The sequence below is a fragment of the Electrophorus electricus genome, chromosome 7 (assembly GCF_041902795.1).
Source record: "Electrophorus electricus isolate QZ-2024a chromosome 7, ASM4190279v1, whole genome shotgun sequence".
In the NCBI taxonomy this organism is placed as follows: domain Eukaryota; kingdom Metazoa; phylum Chordata; class Actinopteri; order Gymnotiformes; family Gymnotidae; genus Electrophorus; species Electrophorus electricus.
The window spans coordinates 28912414-28932669 of record NC_137503.1 but is presented as its reverse complement, the minus strand read 5'-3'; the positions used below and the strand labels follow the sequence as shown (position 1 = coordinate 28932669).

At 44.3% G+C, this 20256-nt stretch overlaps 1 protein-coding gene across 4 annotated transcripts in view; it reads right to left on the bottom strand.

The window, feature by feature from the left end:
* Positions 1-20256, bottom strand: part of klhl29 (kelch like family member 29) — a 136170-nt gene that overhangs the window by 58258 nt on the left and 57656 nt on the right. For all 4 annotated transcript variants that reach the window (XM_035524689.2, XM_026997772.3, XM_081717934.1 and 1 more), the window contains 2 exons: positions 10186-10333; positions 6830-7354 (listed from right to left, as the gene is read on the bottom strand). In XM_035524689.2, coding sequence (XP_035380582.1) covers positions 6830-7354; positions 10186-10333 — 673 coding nt within the window. The remainder of the gene's footprint in view (positions 1-6829; positions 7355-10185; positions 10334-20256) is intronic.

Sequence of the window (20256 nt, the reverse complement as noted above, 5' to 3'; positions counted from 1 at the left end):
CATGCTTTTCATTCTACACCCCTGCCAAACATCAAACAAGAGCTACCTGCAATGTGGAAACTGCAGAGACAGACTAATGACTTGCCATTCCAATTCAGGAAGGAAAAGTGTCAGGAAGAAAAGAAAAAGATGAAAGCTGTTTGAAAAAAAAAGGGTTTGAAAAATGAAAGATGTGTTATAGCTGGGCCTCTAATTTGGTGTGATTTACTGAGGCTGTGTCCATCTTTTATACCTGTGAGTGTGATGTAGCACTGTCAGTGTAAAGGTTACCTGCATGGTGGGAAGATGTTCGCTGTGTGCTGCCACTCACACTTGCATTGCATTACTGTTTACAAAACTGCATTTCTCGCGTCCTAATTGTGCGCATTCTCATTCATAGGCAAAAGTACATGTCACTGACATTTGTCTTTAAAATCTGGTATTTTAGCAGGGAGGCTCACAGATAATGCCTTGTTGCCTATTTCATTTCAGTAAAACACATCAATTCCAATTAATTCTTCTGTATAAAGATTCCCCCCCCCCCCCACACACACCCAAAAAATGTTCCTTTCAGTTTCACTCCTGCTCAGTCCTCAGTCCACTTAACACAGAAACTGATTTACACAGAAGGGGGAGTGGATCTGGCTTCTCATGTGAAAAAGATACAACTTCCTGCGGCAGGCGAGCACACCCTCTTTCCACTCCTCTCAGCCTCCACTTCCAAGGCACCTGTGGGGGTTTGAGGGGTGGGGGTGGGACTGGGGGTGGGTGGTAGAATAGACTCAGAGGTGCTTTTTCCCTGCTTTCTAACACTGCAATCAATCTCAGGAGAGCCAGAAAAGCAATTTGATTGGATATAAAAAATGTCCCTTGGGTACAAATTCAAATGAGCTGCCTTTGTTGTCAAAAAAACCCCCCTTGAATGTCACTTTGATAAAAAAGGAAAACATAGTAAGAGTGAGAGAGACTGATTTGGCATCAATTTTCTCTGACCCCAATTCACTTACCCCCGCTCGTAATGAGAAGAAACAGGATGGCTGGGCATCAGTGTTCATGTAGGAACTTTTTAAGGGGGCCCTGCCATGGAAGAACGCAGGGCCCATTTGAAGAGTGGTCATTTGGCAGGCTCCGCTGTGTGAAGATGGGCTTTTTTTTTTTTTTTTTTTTTTACATCTGGGTCCTGAAGCCACGGAAAAATGAGCAATCTGAAGTTTTTTTGTTTTTTTTTTCCGATCCCCCAGAGGCTAATCCTGTCTTGCTTCAAATTTCCCCTGTAACTCTCCTAATCGCTGCTGCTCTCCACTGAAAACAGGTCATTAAATCACTGACTTACACGGCTGCCTTCGGAAGAGCAAGGGGTGCTGGAACTACGGAAGAAAGAGCAGGACTGAGAAGGGTGGGTAAACGAAAGCAGGGATGAGAGAGGAAGCAGAGAGAGGGGAACGAGAGATGGGGGGATGAGGGGAGGAGCATGCAGCGGGTGACAGGTCGTGGACATGCCAGGAGCACCAGGCGAATTAGAGAGTGCTTGCTGCTTTCTGAGCTGCCAGACGCCATCTCCGTGCAGACCTGTCAGGTGACGCGGCACCTTATCTTGAAAAGCGAGTGATTAATGAAGGCAGCGGAGGGTTCGTGTATAGCCCAGGCGGCCACCGAATGATCAATCTTAATGAGCTCTCTCGCTAGCTGTGTATTAACTGCAGTGGCTATAATGTATGGGCTCACAGCGAGTTTCTCCTTTCTAAAGCATAATAATGAGGAGAGATTCCAGAACCTCTCCCATGCTGAGCCCTGCCCCAGCCCTGGTTAGGTCTCAGTGGAAACCCTTCAAATCATAATGTGCAGGAGGCTTCTTGTGGCACCACAGAAGGAAAAAGCAGTGCAGGTTCACACAGCATGTGAGCATGTGTGATCACACAGCAAGGCTTATACAAGTCACTATAATGATCTTATCACTCTCTGAACGCATATGCTGAAGCTGGTTTTGTTAATGTGCTGTGTGTGTGACAGATGGACTGCTTCAAATGATCCATTATATAACAGGAGATTTGGTAAAAAAAAAAACAAAAAAACAAACAACAACAACAAAAAATGTGCTCTAAATATATAAAGGAATATTTGACTTTGTATGTTGATATTTTCCACAAGCTCCAACACAGTATTACTAATTGTTTAAGAAATTCCACATCGAGCAGTTTCCCTTAAATGTATTTAAGAGGCCAGATGGTTATTCCAGTGGACATGCAGAGATGCACACACTCTTAAGAGAGCGGTTAACTTTATCCCCTTGAACCATTTTACCCAACAAAGCAAGAGGTGGTAAACACATTCTGTGCTGTGGGTAAAGCTTGATGCAATTAGATTGGACTTTGAAAATTAGTTTTGACTATTTGAAACTTCCTAATTTCTAAACTCATTCCACAATAACACCTCAAAATTGACACTTAGTATGGATAGCTAGAGATAGTTTTCCTCGGTAAACAACATAGAGGTTTTCCTATTTTCATCCATCATTTTATGAATGTTGATCAAAAAAATAAATAAAAAATAGTGAGAATTCCAAACCTCCTTAAAACCAGATTTTTAGATTAGACAGAGAAGCATAATTAGAATGGCCACCGCAAGCCAGAGAAGCAAGCGCTCTGTGAAGTGATCTGAAACGAGAAGCCTCCCATGGCTGAGGAATGGGGGGAGGGTGTTGCCTCGATGTGCTCCGCAGTCATGTGATCTAGTCACAAGCCTCGTACTTTAAGGACACTTCTTTACCGGCAGGTATATGGCAAACCAAAATTTGGTATTCAAATTGTAGGGATTTGAATACAATCGGTATGAACGTTATCAACTCTGACTCACAGGATGTATATACCTCTCACCTATTCCAGTTTTTGAGCCATCTGAATGACAGTGTGGCAGCAGCTGCTGTCCTGACTTGTCCAAGAGTAATCTCCTTCCAAAACTTAAAGAATACTTCTGAAGTGAGTCGGAGAATGTCTCCAGAACCCATGAATAGCAATAAATCTTGCTGCTTGGCCAGAATGCAGCCTGACAACCTGCTTCTGTCACACAGATTTGGAGGAGCAGGTAGCAGCCAATACAAACAAAAACAGAAGCTCAGAATGCAAATATTCACCACTGTGAGTCATTCCAGTTCAAAATAGAAATATACCGTATGTACATATAGTAAATATATATAACACCTTGTGGCTTTCTTATGGCAATATAAGATATGGCACTATCTACTAATGATCACTACAGTGCTCGAGGAAATACAGTACCATGTCATGCTTCCCACCTCTTCCAGCTAAAGGCAAAACAACAAGGAATCCACAGAGGCTCATAGCTAAGATAAAGTCTATTCCCAGCATATTACAGAAACAGAAGTGCATGTGTGTGTATATGTGTATAATGGTGATAAGGGTGTGTGTGTGTGTGTGTGTATAGTATATTATGAGCCCTAACCCACAGTCAGGGAGCAATACTCGTAGGGTGGCCTCTCGATCACACTGCTAACTCCCTGTCCAAACTGATTAGTGTCCTAATTGAGCTGTCTAGACCACTCGGGCCATTGCTTGGCATCAGCGCGGTGAGTCAGGAGGGCCCTTCACCTTAGCCCTTCACCTTAGCCCTTCACCATAGCCCTTCACCATAGCCCTTCACCATAGCCCTTCACCAAATGCCTTCACCAAATGCCTTCACCATAGCCCTTCACCAAAACTGTTCACCATAGCCCTTCACCAAAACCATTCACCATAGCCCTTCACCATAGCCCTTCACCATAGCCCTTCACCAAATGCCTTCACCAAATGCCTTCACCATAGCCCTTCACCAAAACTGTTCACCATAGCCCTTCACCAAAACCATTCACCATAGCCCTTCACCAAAACCATTCACCAAAGCCCTTCAGCATAGCCCTTCACCATAGCCCTTCACCAAAACCCTTCACCAAAGCCCTTCAGCATAGCCCTTCACCATAGCCCTTCACCAAAACCCTTCACCATAGCCCTTCACCAAAACCCTTCACCATAGCCCTTCACCAAAACCCTTCACCAAAGCCCTTCACCAAAGCCCTTCACCAAAGCCCTTCACCAAAACTGTTCACCATAGCCCTTCACCAAAACCATTCACCATAGCCCTTCACCAAAACCATTCACCATAGCCCTTCACCAAAACCCTTCACCAAAGCCCTTCAGCATAGCCCTTCACCATAGCCCTTCACCATAGCCCTTCACCAAAACCCTTCACCAAAGCCCTTCACCAAAGCCCTTCACCAAAGCCCTTCACCAAAACTGTTCACCATAGCCCTTCACCAATGCCCTTCAGCATAGCCCTTCGCCATAGAGATGCCAACTGATGTGTACATTGTTTACAGTGAGAAACGCTGAACCTCTGCCAGCACACCTGAACGTGCTCAGCTGCCTGCTAATGACTCCTTCTCCTCTCCAATGTTTTAAGATAATCAGAAAAATATGTGTGTGTGTGTGTGTGTGTGTGTGTGTGTGTGAGTGTGTGTATTTATATTTATATGTATATTTATATATCATGCACACACATAGAAACACAAGTATTTCTATGCATATTTTGGCAGTTGTGACCATGTACTTTTGCGTCATTGGCACCTGATGTGGCAGATTTCACAGACAAAGCAAAAGTGAACATTATGCTACTCAGGGCTGATTTCCACATGTTAAGAGTGGAAATTTCGATTGGTAATGTCATGCCATCCATCACCGGCTTATCCCTGTACAGCTGTCAATGATGCCTTCCACAGTCCCTTCTTATTAACATCCATTTACGAGGTGAACAGCATGCCAGCATATACAGGGAATGATCTACAGTTAGGTCTCCCCTCCATGCGTCCATCTCTGTGTTGAGCAGGCATCAATATACATCGTATGACCCTGGGGCCGCTCTGTCTTATGGACGCAGTCCTGTCCTCCTGTGAAGACTCCTCGCCTGTGTCAACACGCTGTTGCATTCATCCATCGATGTGAGCGGATTCACAGCCAGGTGACAGCCTGGTCATCGTGGAGGGCCAGACACAGAGTGATGGTCTGCACTGACCGCCACACTTTCATGGTCCGACATCGCAGCATTCCCGCACCATGGGAAGTGGCCAAGCTCGAGAGGTGGCTGACGTTTCTGGCTATGATTCATGGCATGGAATGTCTTTAAACACGTGCGCGTATGCACACACATCAGTGCACTCCCTCCCTCCCTTTCTCTTACTTGTTGATGTAGGATGATGATAAATTGGTCTCTTAAAAGCCACAGAGTGAATCAGCTCAGTGTTTGTCCGTGAGTGTTGGTTGTCTTTTTATTTTAAACACATTATCATTAGCAAAAGGGCTGACGGATGCCTCCGGACTATGGCAAGGTCAGACAAAAGCAACCAAAGAATCAGGTGCAATGCCATTTTCTCTACCCCTTTAAAGGACAGCACCCACTGCAGCGTTAGAATTTCACACAGACGAAGACAAAGCATCTCGCAAAAGTACACTTACGGTCTATATCCTTTTCAAAGTGGGTGCGTCGGAGGTGGTCAGAAGACACACCCTCCTCAAATTGGGCCAAGCGAGGGTGGCCACACTTGCGTGTAAGCCCGTGACATAAGGGCTAACCTTTCCAGGCTACTGCCCTTAGCCAAACCGCAATTATACTGTAGAGATGAAGAACAGCCCTCACGCCATAGTGGTTGCGTGCTGGCCTGTGAAGAGCCTGGCTTCTTTGGGGAGGACTCCTTTCAGCAGGGGAGACACACTTCCAAAACCCAACCTTATCCAAGACCTTGCCGTCACCTCCACTAGCGTGACTCTTAGGAGATGAGGGAGAACGTAAAAGCGAAGTAGAGAGTGCAAGGCCATCCCACGGTCCCTAAAATGCTCTCAGAGGGCACAGCCACTGTGCTGCTTAAGATTTATTTTGCCTGACCTTGTGCATGATTTAATGCTCTAACAAGGAAGAGTGATTAGCTCATTATTCTGTTTCCCTTTACATAATGTATTAATCTAATAGGCCAGCACAAATGTTGCATGTTTTTTTTTGGTCATCACCAAAAACAAAAAACAAACAGCACTGATAGAGTGAAATTAAAAAGCCTGCTCAAATTAGTGCTTAGATGAGGAGTCCTGGCATAATGGGATTTGCAGGCAATGATAAGAAACACACAGATGCACCACTGTAATGCACTTAAACAAAGGTTTAAATTTCATTCTACATCAGTGCTAACTGGACATCTTTGGCCATGGGGATAAAACTCCTCTAATGCATTTCTTTTTGCTATGAATGACCAATTAAATCTAGAAACTGTCTTTAATGTCTGCTTTAATTGGTCTGTTTTGTATCCTGAAAGACAAATGCAAGTTGTATCAATATGGAAAGTAAATTGTTCACATTTTATAGATCTCATAAAAAAATCAAATAAATTTAGAAAGCCAATCTAAGCCTAGATTAAAAGCTTCATTAAATGTGAAAATTGTTCAGGGAATACTGAACATCTGTTTCTGGTTTGACAGAGCCCAGTCCAAGGTTATCTTGTGCAAACAACAACTCACTGCCATGAAAGCAGTCAAGTCCTCAGAGTACAAAGCTCTCAGAAGGCAGAGCAAGGGTTCTCAGTAAGAGAAGCACATTTAAGTGACAGCTGTTAATACTGAACAATTGAAATCCGTAACCTTGGAAATGCTTTGATTCTACAGGCCAGTTTGCCTGGGGTATATTTTATCATCCCACCAGCAAGTCTGTGGTCTCTTTAATTGCAAACATCAAATGCTCTTCCCTATTATGTGACATCTTTGGATGCATTAATTCTATCCAGCAGAAGCTGGGTCCTCTCATGGCTTGACTTTCTTACCTTTAGGATGGCCAGGGTCAGTGAACTCGTACTTCCCCATCCCAACCGTACGGAGCATCTGAAGTCCATTTGGGCTCTCCTGATTGGCTGAGGTCAGCGGGGGCTGAGGAGTGGTCTGCCCATTGGTCACCGGCAGAGCGGCGGAAGGCAAAGCAGGAGGCTGGATCAGTGGGTGGGTCAGGTGGCCATTCCCCACCACACTCTGAGGAGTGGGATGGGCTACCTGCCCGCCGGTTGTCAGGGGTGACGGCGTGATAGGTGGCTGACTGGTGACGTAAGGCGACTGGCTCTGCAGGCTGAGCACTAGGCTGCCGGGGGGCTGGGACGAGTGTGGTGGAACTTGGAAGTGGGCAGTCATCAGGGGGTGGTGGGGAGGGACCGGGGTCTGGATAGCGGGCGTCACTCCTATGACAGGTGACTGGACAGAGACGCCCTGGCTGTAGCCTGGAGGCTGAGACATCCCGTAGGTGTGGGCTAAGAGGCTGGGTTGACTGACTGCAACCACAGGAGGTGCCCACGGGGGGCCTAAAGAAGGAGAAGAGAAAAGAGAGAAATGGTGAAAGCACATTATTCTACATGTGGTGAATCTTGACAGCCATCTGTAGATTGTTTTGGATTAGAAACATTCCATGTTTCATAAGCTTATGACAGCTCCTGGTTATGCTCAAGTAACAGAAGTTTTGCTGTACCAGACAGAAGGACTTGTTGGCAGTTAGGAGGGTGCAAACTAAAGTTTGCATGGTTTAATGGAAGCTTGTTATGAACACACAGCTTTCTGTGTGTGCGTATGTGTGTGTGTAGCTCCTGTGTTGGGTATGGTCATTACTTATAGCAGTCCTGAACTGTTTGCATTAACTTTGCATTAACAAAAAAAAAAAAAAAAAAAGGCTTTAAAACACATATTAATCTTGTTTTAGCATTTATACTACTAGGCCAAATTTGTTTCCATAAGACTCTTTCCCTGCAAAATGTTTTAGTATTATGAATTTACTAATTAATTTTTGCATCACTGAATATCAGAATTATGTAAACATTGTTTAAAAATTATTCATTGTCAGTTTCCTCCATATTCCAAAGTATGCTAAGCTTGATACGAGCTAATCAGAGGACCAGAAGTCAAATCTGCCCCAGCTGCCACAAATTCATGGATCCAAACCAGAGAGGTGGCTTATGGGAAGCCTTATACACAGCCACAACAGGCCAGATTAATCTCATGAATATGCAGGCATGTTGGACCTGTGCCTTCCTTCCTCCGGAAGAGGAACAAAAATAGCACATGGCTGTGGAAAGTGTAGGGGGCACGTTATACCAGACGGGAAAAAAAGATTTAAAAACATTATTCATTCCATTGGCCCTCATTGCACTGTATAGTCAGTGGGAGGGTGGTGCTAGTGGGAAGAGCCGACCTGCTCCAGCCTCCACAGGCATTTCATCTGCATTACTCGGATGAATCTCCCACCTAATCATAATGAAGCACAGAGCATCTCTTTCCCAAAGTCCTCTAGGGAGGCTTCCTGATAAATAAAACAAGTGGCATTGGACACGTTTCAATTAAAAAATAAAATAAATAAAATATTATCAGATATTCGCGAATATGTAAGTGAGATCAGCCATACCTTCATTCTTTGTCAAGGGTATTAAAGTGTTCCTGTGCTTTAATTGAATTCAAAAGTCTGAGCTCATTAGCACTACCCAACATGCATTCATAACTGCAGTCTTCGGCTGCAAAACTAATGAAAGGGTTTAGAAGAGAAAAGTAATTGCATTAACATGAAATGGATCCCAGTCTTGATTATTCTGTTGTACCCTGTAATTAAAATGTGTGAAACATAGGTTGTACTTTTTGCCTTTTCAAAGAGTCCTCAACCTTTTTGAATTTCTCAATCAATGTCTAATTTAATTCCAAATCAAGGCTGCAATAAACGCATTGCCACAGAAAAAAAAAAAGTTGGAGGGCAAGCATCAAAGAAAACTTCTTCAGTGTTTCAGTTCACTTCCTGAAGTCACCGCTAACTAACACTAGCATTGGCAGGAGCCATGTACGTCTGTTCCTTTTGGTGGAACTGCTGACAGAGCCATACCACTGTGTCAGCGCTGGAGTGGAGATGCTTCAGGCAGGGCGGTGGGCCTGAGGCTGCGCAGATCACAGCACAATGCTAACACTGCTTCCCTGGTGAGCCATTTTAGCCCACAATTACATCACCCAGCAGGGGGGACCACGGACTGCCCCAAGGGCCTCTAGAGATGAGATACAGACCTGCCTTAAATGCGTACCTTCTGCACAAAAGACACAATGCAATGACCATATAATGCCTGATCTTCAGAGGTCAAAAACATTTTCTCTGAAACAGCGCTTCATTCTCATTTAGATAATATTGTTTTGCTTATCAACCTCATTAAATTCTATTTACTCATGACTGGTGCTATGTTCCAGGGTGTTCTATGCAGTATGAATCATAAATAATTGACTGATTGAATTTTTTATTATTTACATTGTGATGTAGGTAAAGTCAATGCAATTTGCGTCGACATCAGCATGAATACTTGTGACATATGCATCCACTCTGGTGTCTCACTCACATGAAATTCTTACATTGATTCTTATGATTTACCATGCTTGCACATGAAGGCTCCCAGAGGAACACTGGGGCAGTGACTGTTCATTCATTTCTGCAGAGGAATGTCTCCGGCATTCAACATCCCTAATTGCATCAGCATTTTATTGTAACCAATCACCTCGCACCTGTATTTACTGGTCAGTTTATTAGGTGCCGGCACTTTTTGTAAGTGTCCAGTTACAGACCACAACCCATCTGTTGGCATGCAGAGTTTATCACTACCGCTACCCCATTCAGCACTAGGTCCATTCCTGACCCCTGGACCACTGTGGGCTGTATATTATTAACACCGCATTACCAGTGGCATAATAATAGGTGCTGGTCTAAGCTGACCTGGGGACATCAGTGCTGCTCTTTTGTGTGTGTGTGTGTGTGTGTGTGTGTGTGTGTGTGTGTGTGTGTGTGTGTGTGTGCTTGTCTAACATTGCCTAACACCCAAATATATCAAGACAACAGCTAAATATTTACCAGTGAGAAAGGGCTAGAGCATGGTCAAAAGAACTCATGTGTGGCAACAAATGGGCTATAGACTATAGCTGTACGTATTTATAAATAATCACTCTATAATAAAATGGCTATAGTGTTTTTATTTGAAATAGAATTTTTCTTATGCCACCATACTCTGTTGCTCTACAGAAAAGCGGTTTGATTTTTGTCCAGAATAAGGTTGCCTGCCCAGCAGCGTACATGACAGAAGGGCGTAGGGAAGGTGAAACGGCCGTGGCAGAGTCGGTTTACCTGTGGGGTCGCTCTCGCGGTGCTGTTTGGCTGGAGGCTCGTCTGTATCCCATGGCGTGGACTGGTTGATGGGCGTCTGGCCCCATCTCACCCCTGGAGCCAGGAGGAGTCCTGGGGTCTGGTTATCACCAGGAGAAAGCCCTGCAGCCTGGAAACAAAAACAGAGAGCCAGGTGTTGGCCAGTTCAAAACACCCCGCGGCAGCCACATGGTCTCTTTGACTCTGGAATCAAAACCTACAGATCAAAAATGGGGCATTCGAAACTTGCTCCTTCTGAAGGAGGCTGCGAAGCCTTAATTATCTGTGCATCCTCAAGATCCCCAAATCCTCCTCAGATGCTTGATTTGCTGGGTCAGGTGTAAGTATTCTATGTGACTTCTCTAGGCTACATAAACTTTGATCAATACAATTGCACAGAAGCATTCAATCAGTGCTAAGTGTTAGACCACAGGGGTTCTCAGGATAGACTGAGATCAGTTGTGAATTACACATCCAGTGATTTGAAGGAACATGAGAACAAATATGAATGCAACCTATAAATCAGGTATTTTCATATTGAATATGACATAAACTTACAAGAATACTTAAAAGCTGTATTTAAATTAACCTAGAAAAGAAAACTGATCAAAAAGTAACACTGCTTTTCATCTGCTGTTGACAAACCACAAATCTGAGGTCACTGTGACAAAGGTCACAGTGACCTCAGTTCATGAAGCAGTAGTTGTCAGGTTCTCTAACTAAGGTAAATATGCAGAGGAGCACAGTGGAACATGCTCAAGTAATTGCCCGACTTTATTATGCAGCGAAGAGAGCTGCTTGCGATTAACCAATGAGCCACACTGAAAGTGTGACCTCACCACACAGAGTGGAAATGTTTAGAATGGGTGAAAGTGTTTTAAGATAAAGAAAGGAAAACAATAAACCACTTAGACATATTAAGTAAGAGTATGACTGTTTTGACATGTTAAGTAATAGTATGGAATGTTTAGACACATTAAGTAATTAGTATGATTGTTTGGAACTTTATTATTGTTTACATAGCACCTTTCTCAGACTTAAGGACACTGCACAGACAGAGATCAGCTTTTTTTTTGGACAAGCACACACACCAGTGAGAAGCAGCAGCCAATACTCTATCAAAACCCACAGCCTCCTGGGGCACTGCAGCAGGTGTAGTGGAAGGGGACCATCCATCTCCGGACATACATGCACACAAATATATACATACACATACAGCTCACATTCATTCAGGATCATTTTGAATATCCAATTAACCTATCCTCCATGTTTTTGGACTGTGAGAGGTAACTAGAGACCCCAGAGGAAACCCACACATGGAAACTCCACCCACACAGGGACTCAAACCCAAGCTCTTAGCACTGCAAGGCAAACATGCTCACTCCCAAGCCACCGTGCTTTACTTACTTTTCTTTGTTTAGCTGTTGCTGAGTTGAGATTGAATGGCAAACAAGCCTTGGGGTGAAGGCGTTCTGGACCCTATGTCACACAAGCAGACTTGAGAATGGGCCAACCGGGACGAAAGTTAACCCCTATTCACAACCTCACCCGGCACTGCAGCCCAAGTTAATGGAAAAGACCTAGTCATTAACCCTTTACCTCCACTGTGGGCCTTCTCCCCATCCCATTATCCTCACTGACCCAAGGTTCACTTCATCAATTATCATGCATATCTGCCATCACTGTCCACAGTCAATTTGTTTTCGAGTTATGCCAAGCTTTGACAATATCTATAAATGAAACCCTTGTTAATACCTGCTGTAATAAAATGCAAAGGGTTAATATTATATTATGTTCACTTCTTTATTGAAAAGAAGTGAAGGCTGAGGACCATGGAAAAACTAGGAACAACAAAGAAAATGTTGGGTCTGGCAAGTGATGGTCAATTTTCAGCAATTTCCTTTTTTAAATTTGTATTTTTAGAGGACACATTTAAATGTATAAAGGCTATTGTTAAATAATTACTTTGCTAAAGAAACAGACCAAAATAGCATCCCAAAGCCACAGGGAGAGGTTTGCCAACACCGGTTACCTCCTAATTCTTGTTATACTTTAACGGGTCATAAAGCTTTCAGCACTGAGGCCATACCTACCTCAACTTTGTCCTAGTTTACAAAAAATGATAAACTTGACATAAAGAATGGATGATCTGTGACCCAGTAGAGCTGTCTTTTTAGCTTTTTGTTTGTTTGTTTGTTTTGTGGGCTAGCATTGATCTGTGTAAAATATTGAAAGACCGTATCCTTGTTAAGGAACAGCCCAGACATGCATTGCTCAGGGGGGTGTTTCTGTCCACCTGTGTTCTGTTTTCCCAGTCTGCTTAACCCTGGCATCTTGCTTTCACCAATCCTCATGACAATGCAGCAAACAAAACCCTCTACGCCCGGCAGTGGTAAACAACTGCGTTCCACATGTGCAGATGCCATTAAGAAGACAAAGTCCCACCTGTACCATTTGATATTGATTTCGTAATCAGCCTTCAACTGTAAAAAAACACACTCTGTAGTCCTTCACTATTGCAGGTGATATGCACCATGTAATGCAGTGTTATGCCTGCCTGCTGACATTGGTGGTGGTGGTGGTAAATATAAGAAGGGCAAAACACAGTAGGAGTCGAGGCTACCCATTTTCTTACTATTTTAATTCATCTCCGCTCTTACCAGACCCTTCTTCCCTTGTGACCCATTATCACTGTGTGGCAGATGGCTTTCCTCTGACTCAACAGAAACCAGACTGGGGTTGTGTGTGTACGAGAGAGCGAGAGAGATAGCTAGATAGAGACAGACACGGTGAGAGAGTAAATCAGGCAGCCAAAACAAGCATTCCTCTCAAGCTTCTCAGCACAATGAAATTTGATGTTCGTTGCTGGCACTGGTCTTGGATTTTCCCTAGTGTAAACTCTTTGTTACAGGGAGAACTGTCTTTGCTGTCTTGCTGGGAGACAGTTCAGAGATGCTGAGGGAGAAATACAGAAAACAGAGATGCATACACAGACACACAGACACACACACACACACACATACACACACACAAACACACATACATGCATGTAACAAATCATACATACACAAAACCATGCTTTCACGCCCCACACTTGAAAATGACATCAACAGTTTGCCTCAGAGAGACAAGGACAGATCACATTGCCCAGAGCTGGTTCTGACATTTTCCACTGACTTCAGTGTTCAGGCTAAACCTGCCTGTTCCACCTCATCTCCCCATTGTCAGTGCTTTCATATATGAGTTTGCATGACTGAATGATTTCCATTTGCATTGTGTTAACTATAACTGTTATGGAGTCTATGACTTTAATGATATGCTAATTACTAACATATTCCCTAGACATCTCATGCACAACGAAAACGCTTCTCTCTCTCTCTCTCTCTCTCTCTCTCTCTTTCTCTCTCGCTCTCTCTCTCTCTCTCTTTCTCTCTCGCTCTCTCTTTTTCGATCGCTCTAAAATGATTCACCACCATTCCTTATCAGTGAGGGCTTCAGTCAGGCATAGAGCTGAGGTAAATATCACCATGGTTACATGCTTCCTCTGCAGGCTGTGGAGGGGCACCAGCCGCTGTCGTCCAGTGAGCAAGCACGTCACGCTCTCCTCCCCATTCTCCTCCTGCAAGCAGCCTTTCAGTGCGTGAGGCTTACAGCTGCAGCCTAAACACATCTATTATGAGAGGCGTTGGAGTAAGCGCTTCAGCGTACATTAATCCACCGCTCCACTGCTCTACAGAGCCACAGCTACCGCGGATGCTAACTGGCTGACTGAGCAAGCTGCTGCAGACAATAGGCTGTAATTAGAGGGAAGATATATGTGGCATCATCTCGGGAAACCGACGGGGCTCGAGAGGGAGCCTGGGTCAGGGGCTATTTTTCTCCTTGCGCGGGAGGCCTTGCGTGATCTCAGAAGCGTAGTGATTCACTGCGCAAACGGCTCGATATTACTGCCTGTGCCACAGGCTTGCCCCTTAGTCTGGCAAACTTCATACACTGATGAAGTATCACTGTTGAACACAGACAAAGGAACACAGTTTACAGTCATTAAACCCAACATATCTGGCACAGGAAAAACCACTAATCAGTGACCTGCCATTATGAAGCAATATTCTACAAGTCCTAGGAGACATATTTTTTAATGGGGAGCAGGAGCTTTCCTATCATCTTCAAAGAATGCTGGACCTGACTGAGGTTGTGTCCGGTTTCCCACGTGGCTTTGGGCGGCACTGCCGAGGCTACTCATGCGACGGTGTTGTGGCGTGCCCTCCATTCCAGCCAGGGAGGAAAGCGTCTCCGGAGACGTGCGGTTAGCCACCTTGCAAATCCCAGTGGTGGCGCCAGGCCATGGGTCTGACCGCGAGACAGTGGCACGAGAGAGCCGGCCCCTGTTCAACCGTGGGCTCTGGGAGCAGCTGAAGCCAGGCTGAACAAAGCCACGACTGCTGTGCCGGGACCCGTTGGGCCAGCCATCCCACTGCGCGTCAGCAGGGAGGCCCGTTTCAGTTGCACTGAGCTGGGGGGAGGTAGGGTTAAAATTGTATTCATTCCCATGTGAATGCATTCCTGAATCATCAAACAGAGCCCAGAGTGCTTAGAGTGTATCTCTACCACACAGGAGTCATCCTATACCACCACATGCTAATCACTCCTACTCACCCAATCCCCATCTCCACCAACCCTCCCTCTCTCTCCCTTTCCATGTGCATCTTTTAGTCAGTCCCAGCATATGACACTCGTCCGTTTTGGCAGCCAGGGCTGGAGCAGTTTTGGGCAGCGTGACTATACTCCAGATGAGAGGGGAGCAAGTATAGAGCAGTAAACCCTTGACGGAGGTGTGCAGGGAGTCTTCAATACTAGGGCAGGCCGGAAGGGCCAAACTTTGAACTACCGAGCAGAGCTGCAACAACAGGAGCTATGGCATGGGGGAGGTGTCTGTGTGTGTGTGTGTGTGTGTAAGTGTGTGTACTTGAGCATGAGAGAATGTCTGAGAGAGGGCACAGAGGACGAGTGAAAGAGAGGGAGAAGACAGAATGGGGTTACCAGGGTCAGTGGCATCGTAGTAATTAAAGGTTAATCTCTCTCAAGCCTACCTGCATAAAAAGAGGTGCCAGACCAGTGGGCCACACAAAAACCTCCTCTGACAGATGTCATAACAATGTGCGCTGTGCTATAAGCTTATATGAAGCCTTAACATCCCTCATCCCTGGGAGAAAAACATGCACTATCCGCCGGATGTCCATTTTACTAGGCATCACGCAATCTTACATTCAGTAAACATTGGAAAATGTTACTGAAAATCCAAATTCTGCTTCTTTAGACATCATTAAAGGGCAGGTTGGGAGCCAGTGAAACACTGATGCAACCAGAGCAAACCAGTCCACTGCTCTGAGAACTGTGGCTTAGACTAACAGGCCTGGAAGGTGAGCAGGCCACTTCATCTGCTTGCAATTCCAGTGGTTAGCATAAGCCTCTGTGCCTATGCCCACTTTTTTCCATATATGTACATCAATTAATAAAGAGCCACGAGCAGATAAGGGCAGGCCAGTCACAAACGCTGCTCCAGAGGTACAGCTCCGCGAAGGGCATTATGGGCCAATTTAAATGCATCCGCAAGGCTAGCCCCAGCGAGCCTGCCTCCCAATCAGAGCCATCTCGGGGGACTTCAGCCTATACAAATTTAATCCAAATCTAAATTTCAATAACAACAGCCACCCGCCCACGAAGTGTACCACAAACAGCATTCCAGTCGAACTCGGAGTCCTCGCCAACGCGTACAGGGCTTGGAGACCTGAGGCCAAAAGCAAAATAGGTTGCTTTTTTATTAGTTCCTTGCCTGTACCAGCAGGCTAGCGACAGCGTTGTGGATGAGTGGGGGAATGTGGAGACCAGGGGGCTGACAGCAATAGCAAGGGAGGTAGGCCCATCCATCATCACGTGTCACCTCATTTCCTTTGACATGTCATTTTCACTTGGCCCTAGACAGGCTGTTCTGATTCACCGACTGTAACTACTACTTTGACCCAAAAGAAGCAAAGAAAGAAAAGCTTTAGGCAATTTCTTTTCCTCCCTCTGTCTTTTGTGTCTATAACCTATACAGCTGTCTACCAAAGTAAACAATGAAGTTGCCAAAATGTGCTCACAATTTGTTCTGGATTCAGAGTGTCGGAGGCACTGAATATCTGAATTGCAGCACGAACCATGGTCTATTGTGGTGGAAAATCTGTGCGGTATATAGAGAAAAGGAAGAGAAAATATGTCAGGCATTTAAAACTAGAACTGCCACAGTCGTGTTCTGTTAGGCAGTCGAACGGCCTTTCAGCATAGAAATACTTTATGCAAATTGTTCAAATGCATCTGCAATACTGCCAGTTTTTAACAGAATAAAGAAAGATGTATCAAACCTTGTGCAAAAATGTTACTATTTCAATATCACAGGGAATCTGCTTTAAAGCTTTAACATGGGTTTCTACTGATAAGTCTCAACCATCAGCAAAGTCTGAAAAAAAAAACTGAAAATGCTTTGTTCTCCACATAGGTCAGAGTAGCTACCTTTCAGAACTCTGTTTACCACTAGAAAGGACAGGATGCCATAAATAATAAGGAAGGGCCATTTTGATCATTTGACCTAAAATACATATACATCATTTTTAAAATGTCAGATTAAAATTTGGCCATAAAAACAGAAGACAACTGTAAGTTTTAAATAGGTTACCGATCAATACAAAGCTGAACTGCCTATGTATTTGGACCCCTGGATAAGAATCTGGAACATCTGGAGAGCTGGTGTAGGTTTTGATGTGTTCAGATGTCTTTTTTACAGTGGGAAATCATTATCATTATCAGAGTCAGAGTGCTCAGACGAGGAGGTGGCCGGAGCCTCGGGGACCTCCAGCAGAGTTAGCCTGTCAAAGGCTCTGAAGCAGCACGAGAACCTCAGTAACCATCTTTTTTTCTTTGTGGTAACATTTCTATTTTATTCTGTTTGATTTTAGTTAGTATACGGTTGATGTTTTTTGTATTATATTGATGTAATTTTATTGTGTTGATATTTGATAAATTGGAAAATATTTGTCAGTTTTTTTACCAGATGATTTCTGAGATAAACAGTAGCTGGTTTGCCAAGGTAATGAGTGATGCACTTCAAACAGGGAGCGAGATGAGACACCGTTCATGCATACAGCCAAGATGACCGCTAAGGCCTTTCACAGTAGAAATGCTCAAAACATCACTACTATCTCAGATTAAAATATAGTAAAACTAATATAATAAAACTCACAGATCAGTAGACATGGGTGGTTTATTTTGTCAAAGCTATTACCACTCAAAATTTCAACACAGCCAAAATGACCATCTTGGCTGTTCTAATGTTAACGGCAGGGAGTGGAGATTACTAAGATTACTAAGATAGGAGAACAAATAGATGCAAGAACCACTGAGGGGTGGATTTCTGAGAAACCTCTGGAAACAGAATCACCTTTCTTCTCTGCCTGAGGCTAGTTACTGAGTAGAAGCAACCTGAGTGCAGCCAGCGCTGCAGGATATGGAGGCAGAACTCCAGAAATGCAACAGACAGGTTTACACAGCAGGTCGGAAATGCTCATTAAACCCAGGCACGTTGGGTCTTCCACGGGCTCGTTCCTTTTTTATTTACACAGGTTTACACAGGTTCGTCTAACTGCACGCTCAGTGTTATATCATTTCACAGGTTTACACAGGTTACTCTAACTGGACGCAAAGTGTTATTTCACGGGTTTATTGAAGTTATTTATGGTAAATGGAATATCACTGTTTTAGTATTTCCCACAGGGACTAGGTGGAGTGCCTCTGACTGGAGGCACTCAGCATAAGATGCAGAAATATGCCTGACTGCGAACTGGTGAAGAGGAAAAACCCTCTCACACCACCTCCATCTCTGTTTGATTCACTAGAAGAAAATAACTGATCTTAATTTCAAGCATGCTGTCCACTTTGCATAATGGAAAGCTGATTGTAATTTAGGATTGCAACATGTCCTAGGAATAATTAAAGGCTAGAAATTGAGTGGAGTTCAGTAATGAATCTTTTTCACAAGCCACAATATCTGGAGTCAATGAAATATGTCTGAACGAAAATGAAGGAGGATGTATATATGAGCGATGATGCTAACTGTAGCCTGACGCAGCTACATTTTGTCACCAAAAATCCCCCAAAATGATGCTGAATCTAACCAATCTGGTCATGATTATGGCCCTTATTGCAGGTAAGGCACTGAACCCATCGGTGCCTTTGTATGATTGAATGGTGTGATTTTATGCTGACAGGCAACCCAGTGAGTAAACATGGCTGGCAGGCTCAGGCCATGTGGGGCATGTGTGGTGGTAGCTGCTCTCCTGTGGCTCCTGACCGAGGGGCAGATGGGATTCCTTCTCAGCGGCAGTGGGGAAAGGGGAAGACTGCAGAGTGAGAGAGCAGCAGCGACGCGGAGCGCGTCGCACTGCCGAGCGCTCCTCACACACGGACAAAATGTCTGCCGCCTGTCAACAAAGATGCTGCGGAGAATTCGGGCCCCGTGATCGCAGACGACTCCTCTGTTCTGTGCGACGTCGCAACGCCGGGGAGACTTGAAGGTTGATCTAAAACAAGAATGCTGACTGAAGTTACTACCGGCGATCCTCAGCCTATGCAACGTCTTGAGCAAAGATTCATCTACCTTGTGATGAAAGAGTGAGCTTGTACATACTTTTTATAGCTGGTGAAACGGTGCAATGATGAAATGATGACTTCATTTCCATTTTTAGACTGCAGTACCGAAGTGAATGTCACTAAATGTCTGAATGAAGCTTAGAGTTGCAAACATTCGTGCCTGATGGATACAGACTGGAACCACAGAAGCCCCCACTAATACTAGTAGATAGTATTCTTCTTAGAAAGACAATGTCATTTCTTCAAGAAAATCTTCTGTAAAAAATACACATACCATACTTGTTTTTATCTTAATTACTGAATAGTCTCATTCTGTCCTAGTCCTTCGATTGTCAATAAAGGCACATTGGCAGGAAATCGGGCAACTAAAAGGAGAATATCACACACTGGCCTGAGTTCTTTTCAGTAGCCTCCAATATCAGTCAGGAACAGCCAATACATCAACATGAGTTACAGAACTTAATGCGCTAGCATAGCATTCAGTACAATTTGAGGTCATGAAGTGAAAAAAATGGCATAATTATACCTTCTGTTACTGATGTTAAAAATGGTAATATCCCTATAGAGGCTTTACCAACCACTGTGTGTGTCTGTGCGTGTGTATGCTATATGATCTAGTCTGTTTACAGACACAGTGCCAACAACAGCCATGCGCGAGGCAAGCAGCACTCGGGCAGAAGGACAGAGAGCAGACCTTCGAATTTCTTGCTTCTGCCAACGATCTCCTTTCCCCTTTCTCACTCTCATCTTGGTTAATTTCTCTCTCTGTTATGGTTATATTTTAAGGCACACAAAGGGTGCAAAAGATATACAAGTAAAACACAGTTCTGTTACTGTATCCACACACTGCGATTTTCTTTCATTTTTAAATTTCTTTTATGAATGTGAAAACTGGTCAAGGCAGTTTCGAACAATTACTTTAAACAAACACAGTGCTAGTTACAGTGATGAGTGAATCACTGTGTGACATTCTGGAAGTCAGAAGCGAGGAACGAGTGATGCACTCAAATGTTTTTATTCACAGACACACAAAGAGAAATAAAGCAAAAACACTTCCCAGAGCAGAGCGCAAGCACGGGCCTGGGAAGGTTTCTGACAGAAGGCTAGGGCACATCAGTGCAAAGCACTGAACGCAGGCACCTGTGGGGATTAAATAGAGGGATGATAAATGAGGAACAGGTGAAGGAAATGAGTCAATAAGCCGGTGATTGGGACCGGGGTTAGTTCAGGTGTGCAATCTGTGAGGGCTGGCTGGGTACTGGCTGGGACCGAAGTATCACAAAGACATTTATTATGATCTTCTGCTAACATACGAGTTTCACCCACGCTTACCTTGAATGATTAAATAATTAAATAATTTTACATATGCCC